Below are 18,880 nucleotides of genomic sequence, written 5' to 3'. Positions count from 1 at the left end.
TCTCAGATAGCTAACTGTACACATTTCTTGTTATACTGGACCGAGCATAGAAAATCAACACCAAGACAAAAGTATGCCAAATTGCAGGGTTTATTGCCAGCGACCATGGAGGACTCACGTCTCTCCAACCTGTGACAGAGAAAGAAGGGTGACAAGACCTTTTTATACCCATAAAACTACCTTGGGAGTGGGGGTGAGGAGCTTCAGACATTCGAGGGCTAGTGGATTCTGCAAATCACCTTCTGGGCGGAGATGAGGGTGAGGGGCGGGGATGGGATGGGGATTTCCGGACATTCCAAGGGCCAGGGGACTATTTGACATTCTGATTGTTTCTTAAGTGGTTCACAAAAGCTTAGCATTCGTCTACACATTGTCTGGATAGGGTGGGGATCATAGTCCTTAATTACTTATTCACATTTGGGTTATAGAGAGCAGTTTCAACAGAAAACTGAGGTGTGGTTGAGGTATGCAGTTTTATGGGGCTTTTTACCATGTCACATTCTCATTCTTTTTTTTTTTGAGACTGAGTTTCACTCTTGTTACCCAGGCTGGAGTGCAATGGCGCAATCTCAGCTCACCACAACCTCCGCCTCCTGGGTTCAAGCAATTCTCCTGCCTCAGCCTTCCGAGTAGCTGGGATTACAGGCACGCGCCACCATGCCCAGCTAATTTTTGTATTTTTAGTAGAGACGGGGTTTCACCATGTTGACCAGGATAGTCTCGATCTCTTGACCTTGTGATTCACCCGCCTCGACCTCCCAAAGTGCTGGGATTATAGGCGTGAGCCACCGAACCCGGCTCACATTTCTCACTCTTACATGGGGTAGTTCAGGCATTTTCAAAACCTCTACAAACACTCACATTAAAGATCCTCCCGGGTATAGAGTGAGTTCAATCAGACCATTACAGTTAATATTGTGGCGCCTAATTTCTAAGGAGTGGAAAAAATAAAAACATGTCTGTTCTTTAAATATATATAATTTTATTTAATTAATCAACTTATTTTTGTTGTGGAGACAGAGTCTCACTCTGTCACCCAGGCTGGAGTGCAGTGGTACGATCTTGGCTCACTCCAGCCTTCACCTCCCGAGTTCAAGCAATTCTCTTGCCTCGGCCTCCAGAGTAGCCAGGACTACAGGTGTGCGCCACCACACCTGGATAATTTTTGTATTTTTTTAGTAGAGACGGGGTTTCACCATAGGCAGGTCTCGAACTCTGGACTCAAGTGATCCACACTCCTTGGCCTCTCAAAGTGCTGGGATTACAGGTGTGAGCCACCATGCCCAGCCAATATATTTTTTATTTTAATAGCTTTTGAGGTACAAGTGATTTTTAGCTACCTGTGTGAATTATACAGTGGTGAAATCTGAGATTTTAGTGTGCTCGTCACCCGAGTAGTGTACAGTGTACCCAATATGTAGTTTTTTATCTCTCACCTCCCTCAAAAACATGCGTGTTCTGACCCAGCACCTCCTTTTTCAGCAATTTAACCTAAGGAAAGACTCAGTGGAGAAATGCAAAGACTTTAGCTACAGTGATGTTCACTGCAGCATTGCTTTAAATATAAAGCTGGAACCAACCCTAATGTCAAGCCTCAGTAGACTGATTAAATAACTATGTTGTATCAACCATGGTGTTAACTATGGTGTAACAAATAACTATGGTATATTCAATAAATATGGTGTAAAAAATACATAGTGGAATATAATAGAATGCTGTGTAGACATGAAAGAATGTTACAGAAGAATACGAACAGATGAACATGTATTTTAAAACATTTTGCCTCATCTTGTTTTCCCCTTTTTTGCAAGGTAACTTTAAATTTGGGGATAATTTTAGATTTATAGAAAAGTTGCAAAGATAGTGCAGAATTCCCTTATATCCTTGACCCAGTTTCCGTTAATGTTACATCCTACATAACCATAATACACTTACCAGAATGAATACAATGTTATTGACTAAGCTACTTTATTCCGATGTCACCAGTTGTTCCGGGAATATACTTTTTCTGTTCCAGGACCCAGTCCAGAATACCACATTATATTTAGCCAAAATATATTTTGCGGGGAAAAAATTGTAAGGAAGACTGCAAAAATATGCATCCAAATGTTAACAGAAATGTACCAATTAAGGCTTTTTAGTTGTAAGCATCCGAAACTGACTTCGGCAACCCTGTGAAACAGGAATTTGTTAGAAGGATGTGGTACATCTCATTGAATTCAAGGACAAAGTAAACGACCAGCTCTTGGAAAGGACAGAAGCAAGGCTGCTCTATGTTCAAGACAGCGGGGACGGTCTGCTTTTTTCTGAATAGGGAGCCATCGCTAGGGTGATGCTTTTGGTCATTAGATCACTCTGCTTAAGGTCTAAACTCGGCCGGTTGTGGTGGCTCATGCTTGTAATCTCAGCACTTTGGAAGGCCAACGTGGGTGCATCACAAGGTCAAGAGATAGAGACCATCCTGGCCAACATGGTGAAACCCAGTCTCTACTAAAAATACAAAAATTAGCTGGGTGTGGTGGTGTGCACCTGTAATCCCAGCTGCTCGGGAGTTTGAGGCAGGAGAATTGCTTGAACTCGGGAGGCAGATGTTGCAGTGAGCCAAGATTGTGCCACTGCACTCCAGCCTGGTGACAGAGTGAGACTTAGTCTCAAAAAAAACAAAACAAACAAACAAAAAAAACTAAACTCTAGAGAGTGTGAATCTGTTGGACCAAGCTTGGGTTACCCAGCCAGCCTTTGGCCAGGGACACTGGGACACCTTGACCAATGCTTCCTCTGCCTTGCAATGGCGATGGAGAAAAAGTCCCTAGAGAAAAATAGAAATTCTATACCCCAAAATACAAGGCATAACTATTGATAAAGCAAAAGAAGATATATCTGGAATAAGTGACTTTCTCTAAAGTTATAGGAGAACAACTTTTTTTCTCTGAGTTTTCCAAATGTTGCACATAAACATGTACATCTTTAATAGCAATACAAAGCTGTTTTTAAGATTCTAGTGCCTAAAGTTAACAAATTAAGTAAGCAGATTTTAGAATCGACAGACTTACTTTTTATCTGCATGTTCAAGACAGTGGCACTGGGAATGGACAGGAAGGGATAGAGAGCAGAGATGCTTTCAAGGAAGAATCCAAGAGAACTTGGCCCTGACTAGTTACAGGAGACGGAGGAGAAGGGCAAATTCGAGTTGATTCCAGACTCCTGAGCCACAGTGACAGGGAAAATGGTGGTCCATTGTCAAAAACACTGAAGTGACGGGTACAGTGAGCTGTCTGGGTAAGGATGGTGGCAAGTTCTAGCATTTGGCTTTCATTTTCCTCATCTGACCTCCAGGGCTGATGATGAATCTTCAGAGCCTGTGAACACCAATGTGGTCCTGCGGTATGATGGACTGATAACCTGGGATGCACCAGCCATTACCAAAAGCTCCTGTGTGGTGGATGTCACCTACTTCCCTTTTGACAACCAGCAGTGCAACCTGACTTTTGGTTCCTGGACCTACAATGGCAATCAGGTGGACATATTCAATGCCCTGGACAGCGGCGATCTCTCTGACTTCATTGAAGATGTGGAATGGGAGGTCCATGGCATGCCTGCTGTGAAGAACGTGATCTCCTATGGCTGCTGCTCTGAGCCTTATCCGGATGTCACATTCACCCTCCTTCTGAAGAGGAGGTCCTCGTTCTATATCGTCAACCTCCTCATACCATGTGTCCTCATATCTTTTCTGGCTCCTTTGAGTTTTTATCTCCCAGCAGCCTCTGGAGAAAAGGTCTCCCTGGGAGTGACCATCCTGTTGGCCATGACTGTATTTCAGCTCATGGTGGCAGAAATTATGCCAGCCTCAGAAAATGTCCCTCTGATAGGTAAGTTCAAGTGTTTTCCACTACGAGCCCAGCTTTGTAGTGCCTGGGGTCATGTCTTTAAGGTTGTGTGTGTGCCTTTAAACTTGAAACAATGGAGCCAATTTCAGACTCAATCCAGACTGTCTCAAACGTCTCTGGTGGTTACAGCTGGCATCTTTCAATATAGATAAGGCTGTTGGAATCAAAACTGGTTTTACAGTCGCTGGGTTTACACAAAAGAGCAATGAAAGGCGTTATACTTCAGAGCAGTGGTTCTCAAAGTGATGGTCCCCAGATGCACAGCATCAGTATCACCTGGGAACGTTTTTTTAATTAATCTGACAGATACAGACTGATGTTTTTTTGTTTATGTTTTTGTTTTTGTTTTTTTTGAGACAGAGTCTTGCTCTGTCGCTCAGGCTGGAGCGCAATGGCATGATCTTGCCTCACTGCAACCTCTGCCTCCTGGGTTCAAGCAATTCCCTGCCTCAGCCTCCTGAGTAGCTGGGACTACAGGCACGCACCACCATGCTCTGCTAATTTTTGTATTTTTAGTAGAGACAGGGTTTCACCATCTTGGCCAGGCTAAGCCATGATCTCGTGATCCACCCCCGCCTCGGCCTCCTGACGTGGTGGGATTACAGGCATGAACCTGTAATCCCACCCAGGTGGTGGGTGCCTGGCCCACCTGGGAACTTTTAGAAACCCAAAATCTCAGGGCCCACCCTAAGCCTACTGAATTAGACATTCTGGAGATAAGGCTCTGGCATCCTGTTTTAACAAGTCTTCTGGGTGATTCTGACGCATTTTCTGTTTAAGTCTGAAGTCCACTGACCCAGAGGTTAAGACCTGATTTTGAAATCAAAGAAACCTGCATTTCTTTGCTGCCATGCTGACTTCACTTCTTGATCAAACTTAGACAGGCTACTTGTTCTCTTCGTCTCTGCTTCATCATCTGCAAAATTTGTGTGATTGCTTCCTTCTGTGTCATTGCTTACTGCACACCCTGGCATATGGTAAGTACTGAGTAAACAGTGACTATTGTTATCATTTCACATGACAAGGGTTTTTTCTAGGGAAGAGTGGCAAACATGGCAGAAAGATGTGCTTTTGAAGCCTGATGTCTACCCTTACTAGAAAAATCTCAACTTCAATGGGTATAATAGGAGTGGGAGATAGCTTTTAAAATGCATGTTCCTATACCCAGAGAGTTTGATTTAGCAACTCAGCCAAGATTAGGGAATCTGAGGTGGTTTCAAGGCAGACCACATTTTCAAAAATCAGCAATAATGAAATGTCCCTCCAAGGGTTGGCGTGCAGACTGATGGTTCTGCCCCTGCCTCCCCTATCGTTACCTAGCTTGTTCTGAGGGCTCTCCTATCCCCTTTAACACATACTTCTGGCTGGGCACAGTGGTGCACACCTGTAATCCCAGCACTTTGAGAGGCCGAGGTGGGTGGATTACCTGAGGTCGGGAATTCAAGACCAGCCTGACCAACATGGAGAAACCCCATCTCTACTAAAAATACAAAACTAGCCGGGTGTGGTGGCACACACCTGTAATCCCAGCTGCTCGGGAGGCTGAGGCAGGAGAAGTGCTTGAACCAAGGAGGCGGAGGTTGTGGTGAGCCAAGATTGCACCACTGCACTCCAGCCTGGACAACAAGAGGGAAACTCCGTCTCAAAAAAACAAAAGAAAGCAAAACAAAAACACATACTTCCTGTTTTCAAGGATACTCTTGAGATCCAACACCGCCATCTCAAGGACTTGCTGTTGTAACAGATTCTCACCAGAATCAAGCTAGATCTAAGTTTGAGTTCCTTAAAGTAAGCAATAAGGAGACATTTTAGAACACCAAGGAACTTAGAGTCTAATATCAAAGGACGTTGCCTTGCCCTTTTACTCTTTACTAAGTCCAGTTACCCAATATTCAGACGATGCTACAGTGGCTTCTCCATTTGGAGATTTCTTCCTTTTTATGTCTCTCCTTGCCAAATACACACACACACACACACACACACACACACACACACACACACACACAGACACACACACTCCTCTTTTTCAGAATTAGACACAGAAGACTTTTCCCCCTCTAATAACAAGACGTATTGGGATTTTATTAGCTCTCCTGAGGCAGAAACGATGGGCAGGGATGACATCCAATCACAGCTTGTTTGAGGAAAGCTCATTGGCTGGTCCCACTTTCTTCTTGGGCGGTAACATTATACAGCAAGCTGGCACAATTTCTAAAGAGACATGTCTCACAGGAATTGCTTGTTCTGTTTCTATAGTAATATGAAATTTATCTTTTAAAAATTAGATTAAATTTGTATTTTTAACTTTTATTTAAATTTATATTTATTATTTTAAAATGAAGACCAGGCATGATAGCTCATGCCTGTAATCCCAACACTTTGGGAGGCCGAGGCAGGCAGATCACCTGAGGTCAGGAGTTTGAGCCTAGCCGGGCCAACACAGTGAGACCCTGTGCATGCCTGTAATCTCAGCTACTCAGGAGGCTGAGGCAGGAGATTCACTTGAACCCAGGAGGTGAAGATTGCAGTGAGCCAAGATCACACCACTGCACTCCAATCTGGGCAACAGAGTGAGACTTCATCTCAAAAAAAAAAAAATTGAAAAAAATGAGAAAAGACAGTGTCTCACTATGTTGGCTAGGCTGGTCTTGAACTCCTGGGCTCAAATAATCCTCCCACCTCGGCCTCCCAAAGTGCTGGGATGACAGGTGTGAGCCACCACTACTAGCTGAAATTTATCTTTTTAGGAAAGGTGCACACAGGTTTTGAGAACATTTATCTACCAATTAGAATTTGTTATTCACAGCACCTATGGAGTGTGCTCACAAGATTATAGAAATATGCTTAACTTTTCTGCATCAAATGTAGCCTTTGATATAGGTTTCTGGCCCATAGCCTTCACCATATTAAGAAAGGTCTCATATTTTTAGTTAACTCAGAGTTTCTGAAAAATAATAAATAGATGATAAACATTGTCAAATACTTTGTCTTCATCTGTTAAGATAATCATGTGAGTTTTCTCTTTTACTCATCAATGTCATGAATCACATCAATAAGTTTTCTGATGTTGAATTTTTTTGTACAACTCGACCAAACTCCTTTCTCATGATACATTATCCTTGAAGACACTGTTGGATTTAGTTAGCTTGTATTTTGTAGAACTTTCTCAAATATGCCTATTAGTGAAATGGCTTTAATATCTCTTTTTTGGAACCAAGGACAAATTGACTTCACAAAATGAACTGGGCAGTTTTCCCTCTTTTTCTATTTCTGGAACAAGTTGCATAAGATGGGAATTATTTGTTCCTTGAGTGTTTGATAAGGCTCACCTATAGATTCTTCTTGGGCCTACACCCTTTGGTAGGGGGTTGGTATTTGATTGATTCCCATTTCTATTAAAATGTTCTTTATTCTTGCACTAATTTTGACATCTTATGTTTTTCCCAGCAGTTTCATCTAGATTATGAAATATGTTATTATACAGCTATTTTTATTATTTTTATTTTTTGAGACATAGTCTAGTTCTGTTGCCCAGGCTGGAGTGCAGTGGCGTGATCTCGGCTCACTGCAACCTCTGCTTCCTGAATTCAAGTGATTCTCCTGCCTCAGCCTCCCGAGTAGCTGGGATTACAGGCATGCACCCCAACACCTGGCTAATTTTTTTTTAATATATATATTTTTATAGAGATGAGGTTTCACAATCTTGGCCAAGTTGGTCTTGAACTCCTGACCTCGTGATCTACCCATCTCGGCCACCCAAAGTTCTGGGATTACATGAGTGAGCCACCATGCCCAGCTATACTTTTTGTATTTTTAGTAGAGATGGGGTTTCACCATGTTGGCTAGGCTGCTCTCAAACTCCAGACCTCAAGTGATCCACCAGCCTTGGCCTCCCAAAGGTGTGAGCCACTGTGCCCGGCTATACTGTTGTTTATACTATTGTACTATTTTATAAGTCTTTTGCATCTTCTCTCTCTTTCTTTCCCTTTATTTCTCTCTCTCTATCCTGTGAGTGGTCTTATCAAAGGTTTATTAATTTTATTACTTTTTTCAAAAGTTTGCTTTTTTTTGTTCATCTTCTTGGCTTTTGTTTATATTTCATAAATGTGTAGCCTTATCTTAACTGTTTCCTTCCTTAATTTCACTTTTTCATCAACATTTGTTTTATATAATCACATTTTGAAGACTAATAGTGACACAGTCTCCTTTCTTACCCAGTAGCAATTGGCTTCCATATTAATGAGGTCTGAAGACCATTCTGAGAACAGGTCAAGTTCATTAATTGTTTATTTATTGAATGCAGAAAAAAATTTTACCTCACGATCTCAGCAAACATTTCCAGACTTTTTAATTTCAAACCAGGAACAGTGCTGAGAACTTCACATTAAGCCTCCTCATATTCCTGCGAGTTAGATATTATTATTATACCCACTTTACAGAGCAGGAAATCAAGGCTTAGTAGGACTACATGCCTTGCTACAGATTGCAAGTCTAGGGAGTGACAAAGCTGGGATTCCAACCCAGGAAGTCAGATTCAAAAGTCTATACTATGGCCGGGCGCAGTGGCTCACATCTGTAATCCGCATTTTGGGAGGCCGAGGTGGGCAGATCGCTCAAAGTCAGGAGATTGAGACCAGCCTGGCCAAGATAGTGAAACCCCCTTCTCTACTAAAAATACAAAAATTAGCCAGGCATGGTGGCAGGCGCCTGTAATCCCAGCTACTTGGGAGGCTGAGGTGGGAGAATTGCTTGAACACAGGGGCTGGAGGTTGCAGTGAGCTGAGATTGCGACACTGTACTCCAGCCTGGGTGACAGAGCAAGATTCCATCTCAAAAAAAAAAAAAAGAAATCTATCCTAGTAACCACCACCAGGGTATAACACCTCCTTTAAAAAGGTGTTCGTTTGTTTCTTTTTTTTTTCTCACTTTCTGCATCCTGAGATAATGGTGTTTGTTTCTTTTTAAGACAAATACAGTCTTGTGCTGCATAACAATGCTTTGGTAAATGACTGTGTATACAACAATGGTCCCATAGGATTATAATGTCAATTTTTTTTTTTTTTTTGAGATGGAATTTTGCTCTTGTTGCTTAGGCTGGAGTACAGTGGCGCGATCCTGGCTCACCGCAACCTCTGCCTCCTAGGTTCCAGCAATTGTCCTGCTTCAGCTTCCTGAGTAGCTGGGATTAGAAGCCTGTACCACCATGCCTGGCTAATTTTGTATTTTTAGTAGAGATGGGGGTTTCTCCATGTTGGTCAGGCTGGCCTCAAACTCCTGACCTCAGGTGATCCGCTCGCCTCATCCTCCCAAAGTGCTGGGATTACAGACTTAAGCCACGGCCCATATATGCCAGGCCCATAATTTCAATTTTTACTTTATCTTTTCTATGTGTAGACATGCTTAGATACACAACTATGTGTACAATTGCCTGTGGTATTCAATACAGTAACATGCTGTACAGGTTTGTGGCCTGGAAGCAACAGGCTGTACCACACAGCCTAGGTATGTAGAAGGCTGTGCCATCCAGGTTTGTGTACATACACTCTGTGATGTTCACACAGCAACAAAATCACTGAATGACTAATACATTGCTCAGAATGTATCCCTGGTGTTAAGTGACTCATGCCTGTATGAGGACAGTTTTAAAGCAAATTCAGTTATTGCTGTTATTTTAATTCCAGGTAAATACTACATAGCCACGATGGCCCTGATCACAGCTTCCACCGCCTTGACCATCATGGTGATGAATATCCACTTCTGCGGGGCTGAGGCCCGGCCAGTGCCACGCTGGGCCAGGGTGGTCATCCTGAAATACATGTCCAGGGTCCTGTTTGTCTATGATGTGGGTGAAAGCTGCCTCAGCCCGCACCGCAGTAGAGAGCAGGACCACCTCACGAAAGTTTACAGCAAACTCCCAGAGTCTAACCTGAAAACAGCCAGGAACAAAGACCTTTCCAGAAAGAAGGATATGAAAAAACGCTTAAAGAATGACCTGGGCTGCCAGGGAGAGAATCCTCAGGAGGCCGAGAGTTACTGCGCACAGTACAAAGTGCTGACGAGGAATATTGAGTACATCGCCAAGTGCCTCAAAGACCACAAGGCCACCAATTCCAAGGGGAGCGAATGGAAGAAGGTGGCGAAAGTCATAGACCGATTCTTCATGTGGATTTTTTTCATCATGGTGTTTGTGATGACTATCTTGATCATAGCAAGAGCGGATTAGTCACAGGGATTGGCTTTGCTACCTGGGGAGAAATTAACACAATTCCCTGCGGTCTATTCCAGTGTTCTTCCAAGGCTTTTGTTCGTCTATAATTTAGGGGTTGTCTGTGCTTTTTATTATTAACTTCAAATCAATGTTGAAGCTACCTTCCCTGTTAAATGAAGCAGGAGATCCAAAATTTCAAGGGTAGGGAGATGGAAGAAATAAGGAAAGACTCCTTTTATAGCCCACCAGAGTGGTGGGTGACTGGCCTCTAGTTTACACAATTATTCATTTCTTTAGTAGTACAGATAACAAAATACACTTTACTGTTAAAATTTAAAACAAAAGGCCGGCATGGTGGTACATGCCTGTAATCCCAGCACTTTGGGAGGCTGAGATGGGAGGATCACAAGGTCAGGAGTTCAAGACCAGCCTGACCAACATGGTGAAACTCCATTTCTACTAAAAATATAAAAATTAGCTGGGCGTGGTGGCACACGCCTGTAATCCCAACTACTCAGGAGGCTGAAGCAGGAGAATTGCTTGAACCTGGGAGGCGGAGGTTGCAGTGAGCTGAGATTGCACCACTGCACTACAGCCTGGGTGTCTCAAAAAAAAAACACACAAAAAAAACTTAAAACAAAAAAGGCAAAGCAAACCAAATTTATTTTCTCCTTAGTTCCTATTAAAACATACTTTTGAAAAATGAAATAGTCACATATATGTTAGTGTGATTTAAGTCTCAGTTTAAGTCTTTTTCAGGCATAGTGCATTTGAAGTCGAATCTCAAAGAGTGGAATAAAAGGCTTCGTCCCAGTGAAGAAAGTCTAAGCGCTAGCCGTTTAATGGGGAAAAGAGCTTTCTGCATAATGCTGATGTCCTATATGTTGGTTACGTTTTACGTAAATCCAAATGATGAGGTCATTCCCGCATTTACCCTTTGATTAAAATGAGATAGATGAAGCTGTTCCTGCTTCAGTCTTGTATTAACATAAGGTGTTCAGCAAGCTGGGCTCATGCATTCACTGATGGAACTTCTCATCAAACTTGGATGATGTTTTTCCTGCATGTAATAAAAGCGACATGATTCTCATGTCCATTGGGTGTCACAGAAACTCTCATGCACAAGCCTGATCACTTTGATCCTCACAACAATTCTGTGAGCTGGGGAGGCAGGTATTACTGTTCTTTCTCAGAGAAAGAATAACACCGTGGCTTAAACGGTGGGTGTAAGTGACCTTCCTCCAAATCTAACAAGGTGTGAGTGGAACTGGGACTTGGAGCTGGGCTATGTCTGCTAAAGCCACCCTGCTTTTGGCCATGATAAATTATGATTTAAGATAGGTGAGACTAAGAGATTCTTGTTCTTAATTCTGAACTTTCTGCACTAATTTACCTCCTGTATGTCTCAACTTCTTTCCTATTTTTAATAAAATGTGACTTCGTATCCACCCCTCCTCCCATTCCCACCTAGATTAAAATGATCCAAGGTTGGGCTCAGTGGCTCATGTCGATAATCTCGTTTTTTTTGAGAGGGAGTCTCATTCTGTTGCCCAGGCTGGAGTGCGGTGGCACGATCTTGGCTCACTGTAATCTCTGCCTGCCAGGTTTTAGCATTTCTCCTGCCTCAGCCTTCTAAGTAGCTGGACTACAGGCGTGTGCCACCATGCCTGGCTAATATTTTTGGTATTTTTCACAGAGACAGGGTTTTGCCATTTGGCCAGGGTGGTATGGAACTCCTGGCCTCAAGCAATCTGCCCATCTTGGCCTCCCAAAGTGCTGGAATTACAGACATGACACTGTGCCAGCCCTATAGTCTCAATCTTTTGGGAGACCGAAGTGGAAGATTGCTTGAGCCCAGGAGTTCCAGAGCAGCCTGGGCAACATGGAGAGATCCTGTCTCTACAAAAAATTAAAAATTAGCCTGGCATGGTGACAGACGACTGTGGTCTCAGCTACTTGGGAGGCTGAGGTGAGAGGATCACTTGAGCCCAGGAGATTGAGGCTGCAGTGAGCTGTGATTGCACCCTACACTCCAGCCTGGGTGACAGGGTGAGACATTCCCTAACTTCCAACTCGTCAACTCTTCTTTTTCTAGTTAAAAACCGACAAACAGGCCGGGCGCAGTGGCTCATGCCAATAATCCTAGCACTTTGGGAGGGCAAGGTGGGTGGATCACCTGAGGTCAGGACAAGTCCAGCCTGGCCACCATGGTGAAACCCCATCTTTAAATGAAAGAAAAAATAATATTTAAAAAAATAAAATAAATTAAAAATAAAATTAAAAACAAACAAACAAAAAAAACTGACAAACAGGCTGGGTGCGGTGGCTCAGGCCTGTAATCCCAGCACTTTGGGAGGCTGAGGCAGGCGGATCATGAGGTCAGGAGTTCGAGACCAGCCTGACCAACATGGTAAAACCCCATCTCTACTAAAAATACAAAAAATTAGCTGGGTGTGGTGGCGGGCGCCTGTAATCCCAGCTACTTGGGAGGCTGAGACAGGAGAATTGCTTGAATCCAGGAGGTGGAGGTTGCAGTGAGCTGAGACTGTGCAGCTGCACTCCACTCCAGCCTGGATGACAGAGACCCTGTCTCAAAAAAAAAAAAGAAAAAAAATTCTAGAAGCTGAAGTACATTCGTGACTTTCTTTTGTAGCTCATTAGCTAGAAATGAATCACGTGCAAGAAAATCTTGGAAGAGTTTTACCTTCCCAAAGATGATCAGTGTTGTCTTTATTAGATGGAAGGAGAGAGTAGATATTGAGTAGATAATGAGCAGTTCCTGCCTCGGTGATCCAGCCACACTATAGTAAGGGAAGGGTATAAAAGAATAACAATTACCCACCTTCCGCAATCATAGCAATAAAAACTACTCATTTACGATTAATTTCCTTCAATCATATTTATGTGTCAAGTTTCTTTGCTATAATTATTATCTATTTACTATTTTGTCCTGCTATTTATGTATGTTTGTTTATTTATTTATTTATTTTTTGAGACAGAGTCTTGCTCCATGGCCTAGGAGGGAGTTCAGTGGCTCAATCTTGGCTCACTGCACATCCTCCTCTTAGATTCAAGCCATTCTCCTGCCTTGGCCTCCTGAGTAGCTAGGATTACAAGCCGTTTACCACCACACCCGGCTAAGTTTTGTACTTTTAGTAGAGAGGGGCTTTCACCTTGTTGGCCAGAGCTGGTCTCAAACTCCCATCCTCAAATGATCCCCCGGCCTCGGCCTCCCAAAGTGCTGGGATTACAGGCTGAGCCACCATGCCTGGCTAGTATTTACACATTTTTTAAATTGCTACATATTCTTGAGAATGGCTCTCCCATAATTTACTAAATCATTCCCTTTTTATCAACATATAATTTACTTCGATTTTTTTTTTTTTTTTTGAGACAGGGTCTCCCTCTGTTGTCCAGAATAGAGCGAAGTGGTGTGATCATAGCTCACTGAAGCCTCAAACTCTTGGGCTCAAGTAATCTTCCCACCTTAACCTCCCTAATAGCTGAGACTACAGGAATGTACCGCCATGTTCGGCTAATTAAATATATACATATATACAAATTTTTTTTTGTTTGAGAAGGAATCTTGCTCTGTCACCCAGGTTGGAGTGCAGAGGTGCGATCTCAGCTCACTGAAACTTCTGCCTCCAGAGTTCAAGCAATTCTCCAACCTCAGCCTCCTGAGTAGCTGGGATTACAGGTACCCACCACCATGCCCAGCTAATTTTCGTACTTTTGTAGATATAAGGTTTCACCATGTTGGCCAGGCTGGTCTCAAACTCCTGACCTTCAGTGATCTGCCCACCTTGGGTTCCCAAGGCACTGGGATTACAGGCATGAGCTACCACGCCTGGCCTAAAAAACTTTTTGTGCAGAGACAGGGTCTTGCTTTGTCGTTCAGGTTGGTCTTGAACTTGTGGCTTTAAGCTAGCCTCCCGCCTCAGCCTCTGAAAGCAGTGGGATTTCAAGCACGAGCTGCTGCACCTGGCATTCAATTTTATTTTTATTTTTGAGATGGGGTCTTGCTCTATCATCCAGGCTGGAGTGCAGTGACACAATCATGGCTCACTGAAGCCTGAACTTCCTGGGCTTGCGTCATCCTCCCATTTTAGCCTTCTGAGTAGCTGGGACTACATGCATGCACCACCACCCCTGGCTAATTTTTTTTCATTAAAATTTTTTTTTTTTTAATTTTTAATTTTTTAGAAATTAAAAATTGCCCAGGCTGAAGTGTAGTGGCTATTCACAGACACGATCCCACTACTGATCAGCACGGGAATTTTGACCTGCTCCATTTCTAACCTGGGCCAGTTCACCCCTCCTTAGGCAATCTGGTGGTCCCTCACTCCTGGGAGGTCACCACACCGATGCCAAACTTAGTGCGGACACCCAATCGGCACAGTGCACTACAGCCCAGAACTCATGAACTCAAGTGATCCTCCCACCTCAGCCTCCCAAGTAGCTGGGACTATAGGCATGCATCACCACACCTGGCTTTTTAATTTTTTTATAGAGTTAGGGTTTTGCTATGTAGCTCAGGTTGGAGACCAACTCGAACTCCTAGGCTCAAGGAATCCTCCCATTCAGCCTCCCAAAATGCTGGGATTACAGGTGTGAGCCACCTGCCCAGCCAGAATTCAATTTTTAAATAATTTTTTGTAGCGATAGGGTCTCATTTGATTGCCCTGGCTGGTCTTGAACTCCTGGCCTCAAGTGATCCTCCCACCTCAGCCTCCCAAAGGCTCTGGAATTACAGGTATGAGTTCTTCAATTTGTATTGAACCTGTGGTAGGCAGAATAATGGTCCCCCAACGATGTCCAAGCACTAATGTGAAGAACTGGCCAGTGTGCTAAGTACCTGGCAATGAGGAATTAAGGTTGCTAATCAACTGACTTTGAGGTGGGGAGAGAATTTTAAATTATCCAAATGGATAAGGATTCTTCTAAGTAGAAAAGGGAGGCAGAAAAGTGAGAACCAAAGAGATGGTATCATGTGAAGGACTCGGCCAATGTTGCTGACTTTGAAAAATGGAGGAAAAGAGTTATGAACCAACAGTGTGTGCAGCAGCCTCTAGACGTCGGAAAAGTCAGAGGAATAGACTGTCCCCGAGAGCCTCCGGAAGGAAAGCAGCCCTGCTGAAATCTTAATTGTAGCCCAGTGAATCCATTCCAGACTTCTGACCCTCCCGCACACTAAGATAATAAATGTGGGTTGTTTTAAGACACTAAATGCATGGTAATTTGTTACACAAGCAATAGAAAGCCAATTCAGTAACTAACGTTTAAGAAATAAGACTGGGCTGGTAATTAAAAGATTGTAGAGAAAAGTGGTAAGAGGCAGGGAGATCTGTTGGGATTTTTATTTTCTTTCTTTTTTTTTAAACCAGTTTAGGGAAGTGATAATGAAGGCTTGACCCAAGATGGTGGGAATGAGAAAATGGAAAAGATGACAGATCACAAAATATTTATGACCTATAATAGACAGGCTGGTTGGACATTGGCTTAGGGAGAGGATGGAATTAAGAATAAAACAGACAATTCAGGTGAAGAGTAAAAGAGAACCAGGTATTGGAGGAAATAATTATTTGTAGGGCATCTTGAGTTGGAAATTCTCACAGGAAGTCCCAGCGAAAATAGCTAGTAAGTAGTCGACCATACATTTGAAACTGGAGAAAAGTGAAAGCTAAAATAATTTTAAAATGAAAGATATTTTGAAAAGTTATACTCAGTTTAATTGTTAAAGTATTTTTAAGTGATTTCAGTGGGTAAGACATGGTGCTACTAACTGTGAGAAACTCAATTGAATAAAAACATACTCTTTGCCAGAATTGTAGAAACTCACAATGAGCCGGCATCATTATAGCTTTTATCTTGTTATACTATCATTTCTTTATTTTCATGTCTGTTTCTCCAAGTATATTCAGACCTTCTCCAGGCCTGGGGCCCAGAAGCTCTGTCATTATTCTCTCTGTCACTGTGCACAATAACAGGCCTAGTACACAATCATTAGCCAGTAAACAACTGTTGAATGAATGAGCGAGAGAAAGGAAGAGCTGTGAGAGAGTCCAACCAAACACTACAGAAATGCTGACCATGAAAAGGCTCCTGTATTATGCAACACACTGCTATCAAAATAACAGCAATTGAGTTGGCAACAGACTTCTCATCTGCAGCAATAGAAGCCAGGAAACATGGAGTAATATCTTCAAAATGCCAAAGAAAAGTGAGTGTCAATATAAAATTTGAACATCCAGCTGAACTATACATAGCTGCAGAAAAAATGTAGACATACAAAAAATAACAATACTTACCTTGCCCCTGCCCTTGACCCTTAATTTAAATAACTATATAACTTCAACAAGAAGAAAAGTGAACTTGATGGAAAAAAGAAAAATACAGAAGCAACAATGAGAAGGACATTAATAAAATATAATTTGTATAATTATTGCAATAGCATTATTAATAAAGACGTGTTTTATATAAGGTAGAACAAAAGCTCTATCTAATTATATGGAAATTAAGAAGGGGAAGGTAAAATGGAACCTAAACCATGCTAAGGTCTTTGTCTAGTTAACAAATTATTATAATTATTACTTTTGAGATAGTGTCTTTGCAGTGTGGTGATCTTGGCTCACTGCAATCTCTGCCTCCTGGGTTCAAGAAATTTTTGTGCCTCAGCCTTCCAAGTAGCTGGGATTACAGGCGCATGTCACTATGCCTGGCTAATTTTTGTATTTTTCATAGAAAAGGGTTTTTGGCATGTTGGCCAGACTGGTCTCAAACTTCTGACCTCAAGTGATCCACATGCCTCGGTCTCCCAAAGTGCTGGGATTACAGGCATGAGCCATCAGCCCCGCTACAAATTAATTTTAACATCAGTAAAATATATTTCATTTGAATAGATGCAAAAAATTTAAGGAATGGCATTAAATGTATAGAAATATTAGTTGTGTCTTCTAAACTGAAAAAGGAAAGAGAAAAGGTAAACTATTTTCAACACAAAATAAAACAGAAAATAAAATAGAAGAGATACTTCATTCGACTGCTCTTAGCCCCGCTTTGGTACAGAGCTCCCTGGATAAGCAATGCAAGTAAAAATACAAACACAAAATACAAAACACTACACACAAGCGGGAAGGTAAATGTGATGTCGCTGCTGAGACAATCGACTACTGTATACAAAAATAAGTTTCAGACGGATTAACGACATAGATGTCAAAACAAAAACAAAAAAAGTAAGAAAATTAGACTTTCTAAATAAAATTCTTCACCGCCATGCCTTTTAAGAAGCGGTAGCTGCTATGGAAGAGGAATCAGGGCGCTCTGGAGAGCAGGCAAGAGACTGCTTTGGGCTGGGTGGGCAGCCTGCGGACAAAGTAGTGTTTCGGATAAGACGGAGCTGGCCGGGATTAGAGGTGGGGAAAGTGTCAGGGTGCAGGTCAGAGCTCAGGCTCTAGGGCAGAACTGGGCTCCTGACTCTGGAGAAAGGGAAAGGAGGCCCCTGAGGCAGAGCAGGGAAATCAAACCAGTGACTCAAGAGACGTAAGAGAGGAGATTGGCAAGGTGAGCAGCGCTGGGTGATGCAGAGTCTTGCAAAGTTTGAGAAAACACCAGCTACTTTGTTTATTGTCCGACTGCCTCAGTGCACTGCGGTGTGTCCGGGTGTGCTGAGGTCCTGCCCTTTGTTCTTTCTCTTTAGCCTCTGTGTCTCCTTTTCCGTCAGCTCAAGGCTCAGACCAATGCTTTACCAACACAGCCACAGGCAAACCTAGCAACGGGACTGTCCTGGACAAACTGGAAACACAAGTTCTAGAGCATCTGAAACACTCATGGCGAGGCCACTCGTCATGTCACCAACTCCAGAGAGCAAAGAGCTCTCTGCCTATTTCTCCCTTCCTCTCAGATGACACCTTTGAAATAAGACCTTACTCTTAAAACTTCATGAGCTTATCAATATATCCAAGCCACCCCAACCCCTAAAAAATAAAACTCTGGGACAAAAACCTCTTTTGCCATTGTGTATTTCTGTTTCTCCACTCTTCTAGGTCCAGGTTCTTTCCTGCATCATTCAGGGTTCCAGCAGAACACAGATGGTGTGTTCATCTGAAGATGGATCCCAAATGCCGAGAGCCAAGAAAAATATGCAAAAGAAGGTGGTGAGGGGGTCTTACCTGAGAGGAAACTGGAGGTGATGGTAAGCAAATCAAATTGGGAGTAGGCTAGGAATAGACTCACCATCGCCATCAAAGAAAGCAAGAAAGAAACGAAAAAAGAAAAAAAAAAACAGTGGAAGTGAATAGAGAAAATAGAGAATCTAGAAATGAATCACAGTAATCACAGTGCATGTGAGAATTTAGTGCACAGCCATGCGAGTAGCTCAAATCAGTGAGGAAAGGCTATTACAAAATAAAATAATTTCAGCCCCGTTTTTTGTTAGATATAAAAATTAATTCAAGATAGAGCCAAACCGAAATGTAAAAAAATAAAAATATATAAATCCTATGAGAAAATCTAGGGGACTACATGTAAGAGGCAGAGGAGATTCCCTTATCAAATACTAGAAATCAGAAGCTATTTTAAAAAAAGAGATAGACATGTTTGACTACATAAAACCCCAAAATGTCATGTGACAAAAAATAGAATAAAAATAGTCAGCTGCGCATGATGGCTCACACCTGTAATCTCAGTAATTTGGGAGGCTAAGGTGGGAGGATCATTTGAGGCCAGGAGTGTGAGACCAGCCTGGCCAACATGGTGAGGCCCTGTCTCTTAAAAAAGTCAATGA

At 42.5% G+C, this 18,880-nt stretch overlaps 1 protein-coding gene across 1 annotated transcript in view; it reads left to right on the top strand.

Moving 5' to 3' along the window:
- The window catches only part of CHRNA9 (cholinergic receptor nicotinic alpha 9 subunit), a 28,274-nt gene extending 11,781 nt beyond the window's left edge, over window positions 1-16,493 (top strand). Inside the window, exons 4-5 of the mRNA XM_035293844.3 lie at window positions 3,337-3,869; window positions 9,569-16,493. Of these exons, the coding sequence (XP_035149735.1) occupies window positions 3,337-3,869; window positions 9,569-10,110 (1,075 nt within the window). The 3' untranslated portion in view covers window positions 10,111-16,493. The remainder of the gene's footprint in view (window positions 1-3,336; window positions 3,870-9,568) is intronic.
- Window positions 16,494-18,880: the final 2,387 nt, after the last annotated feature.

This window comes from Callithrix jacchus, chromosome 3, assembly GCF_049354715.1.
Source record: "Callithrix jacchus isolate 240 chromosome 3, calJac240_pri, whole genome shotgun sequence".
NCBI lineage: Eukaryota > Metazoa > Chordata > Mammalia > Primates > Cebidae > Callithrix > Callithrix jacchus.
This window is presented reverse-complemented; position numbering and strand designations above follow the sequence as displayed.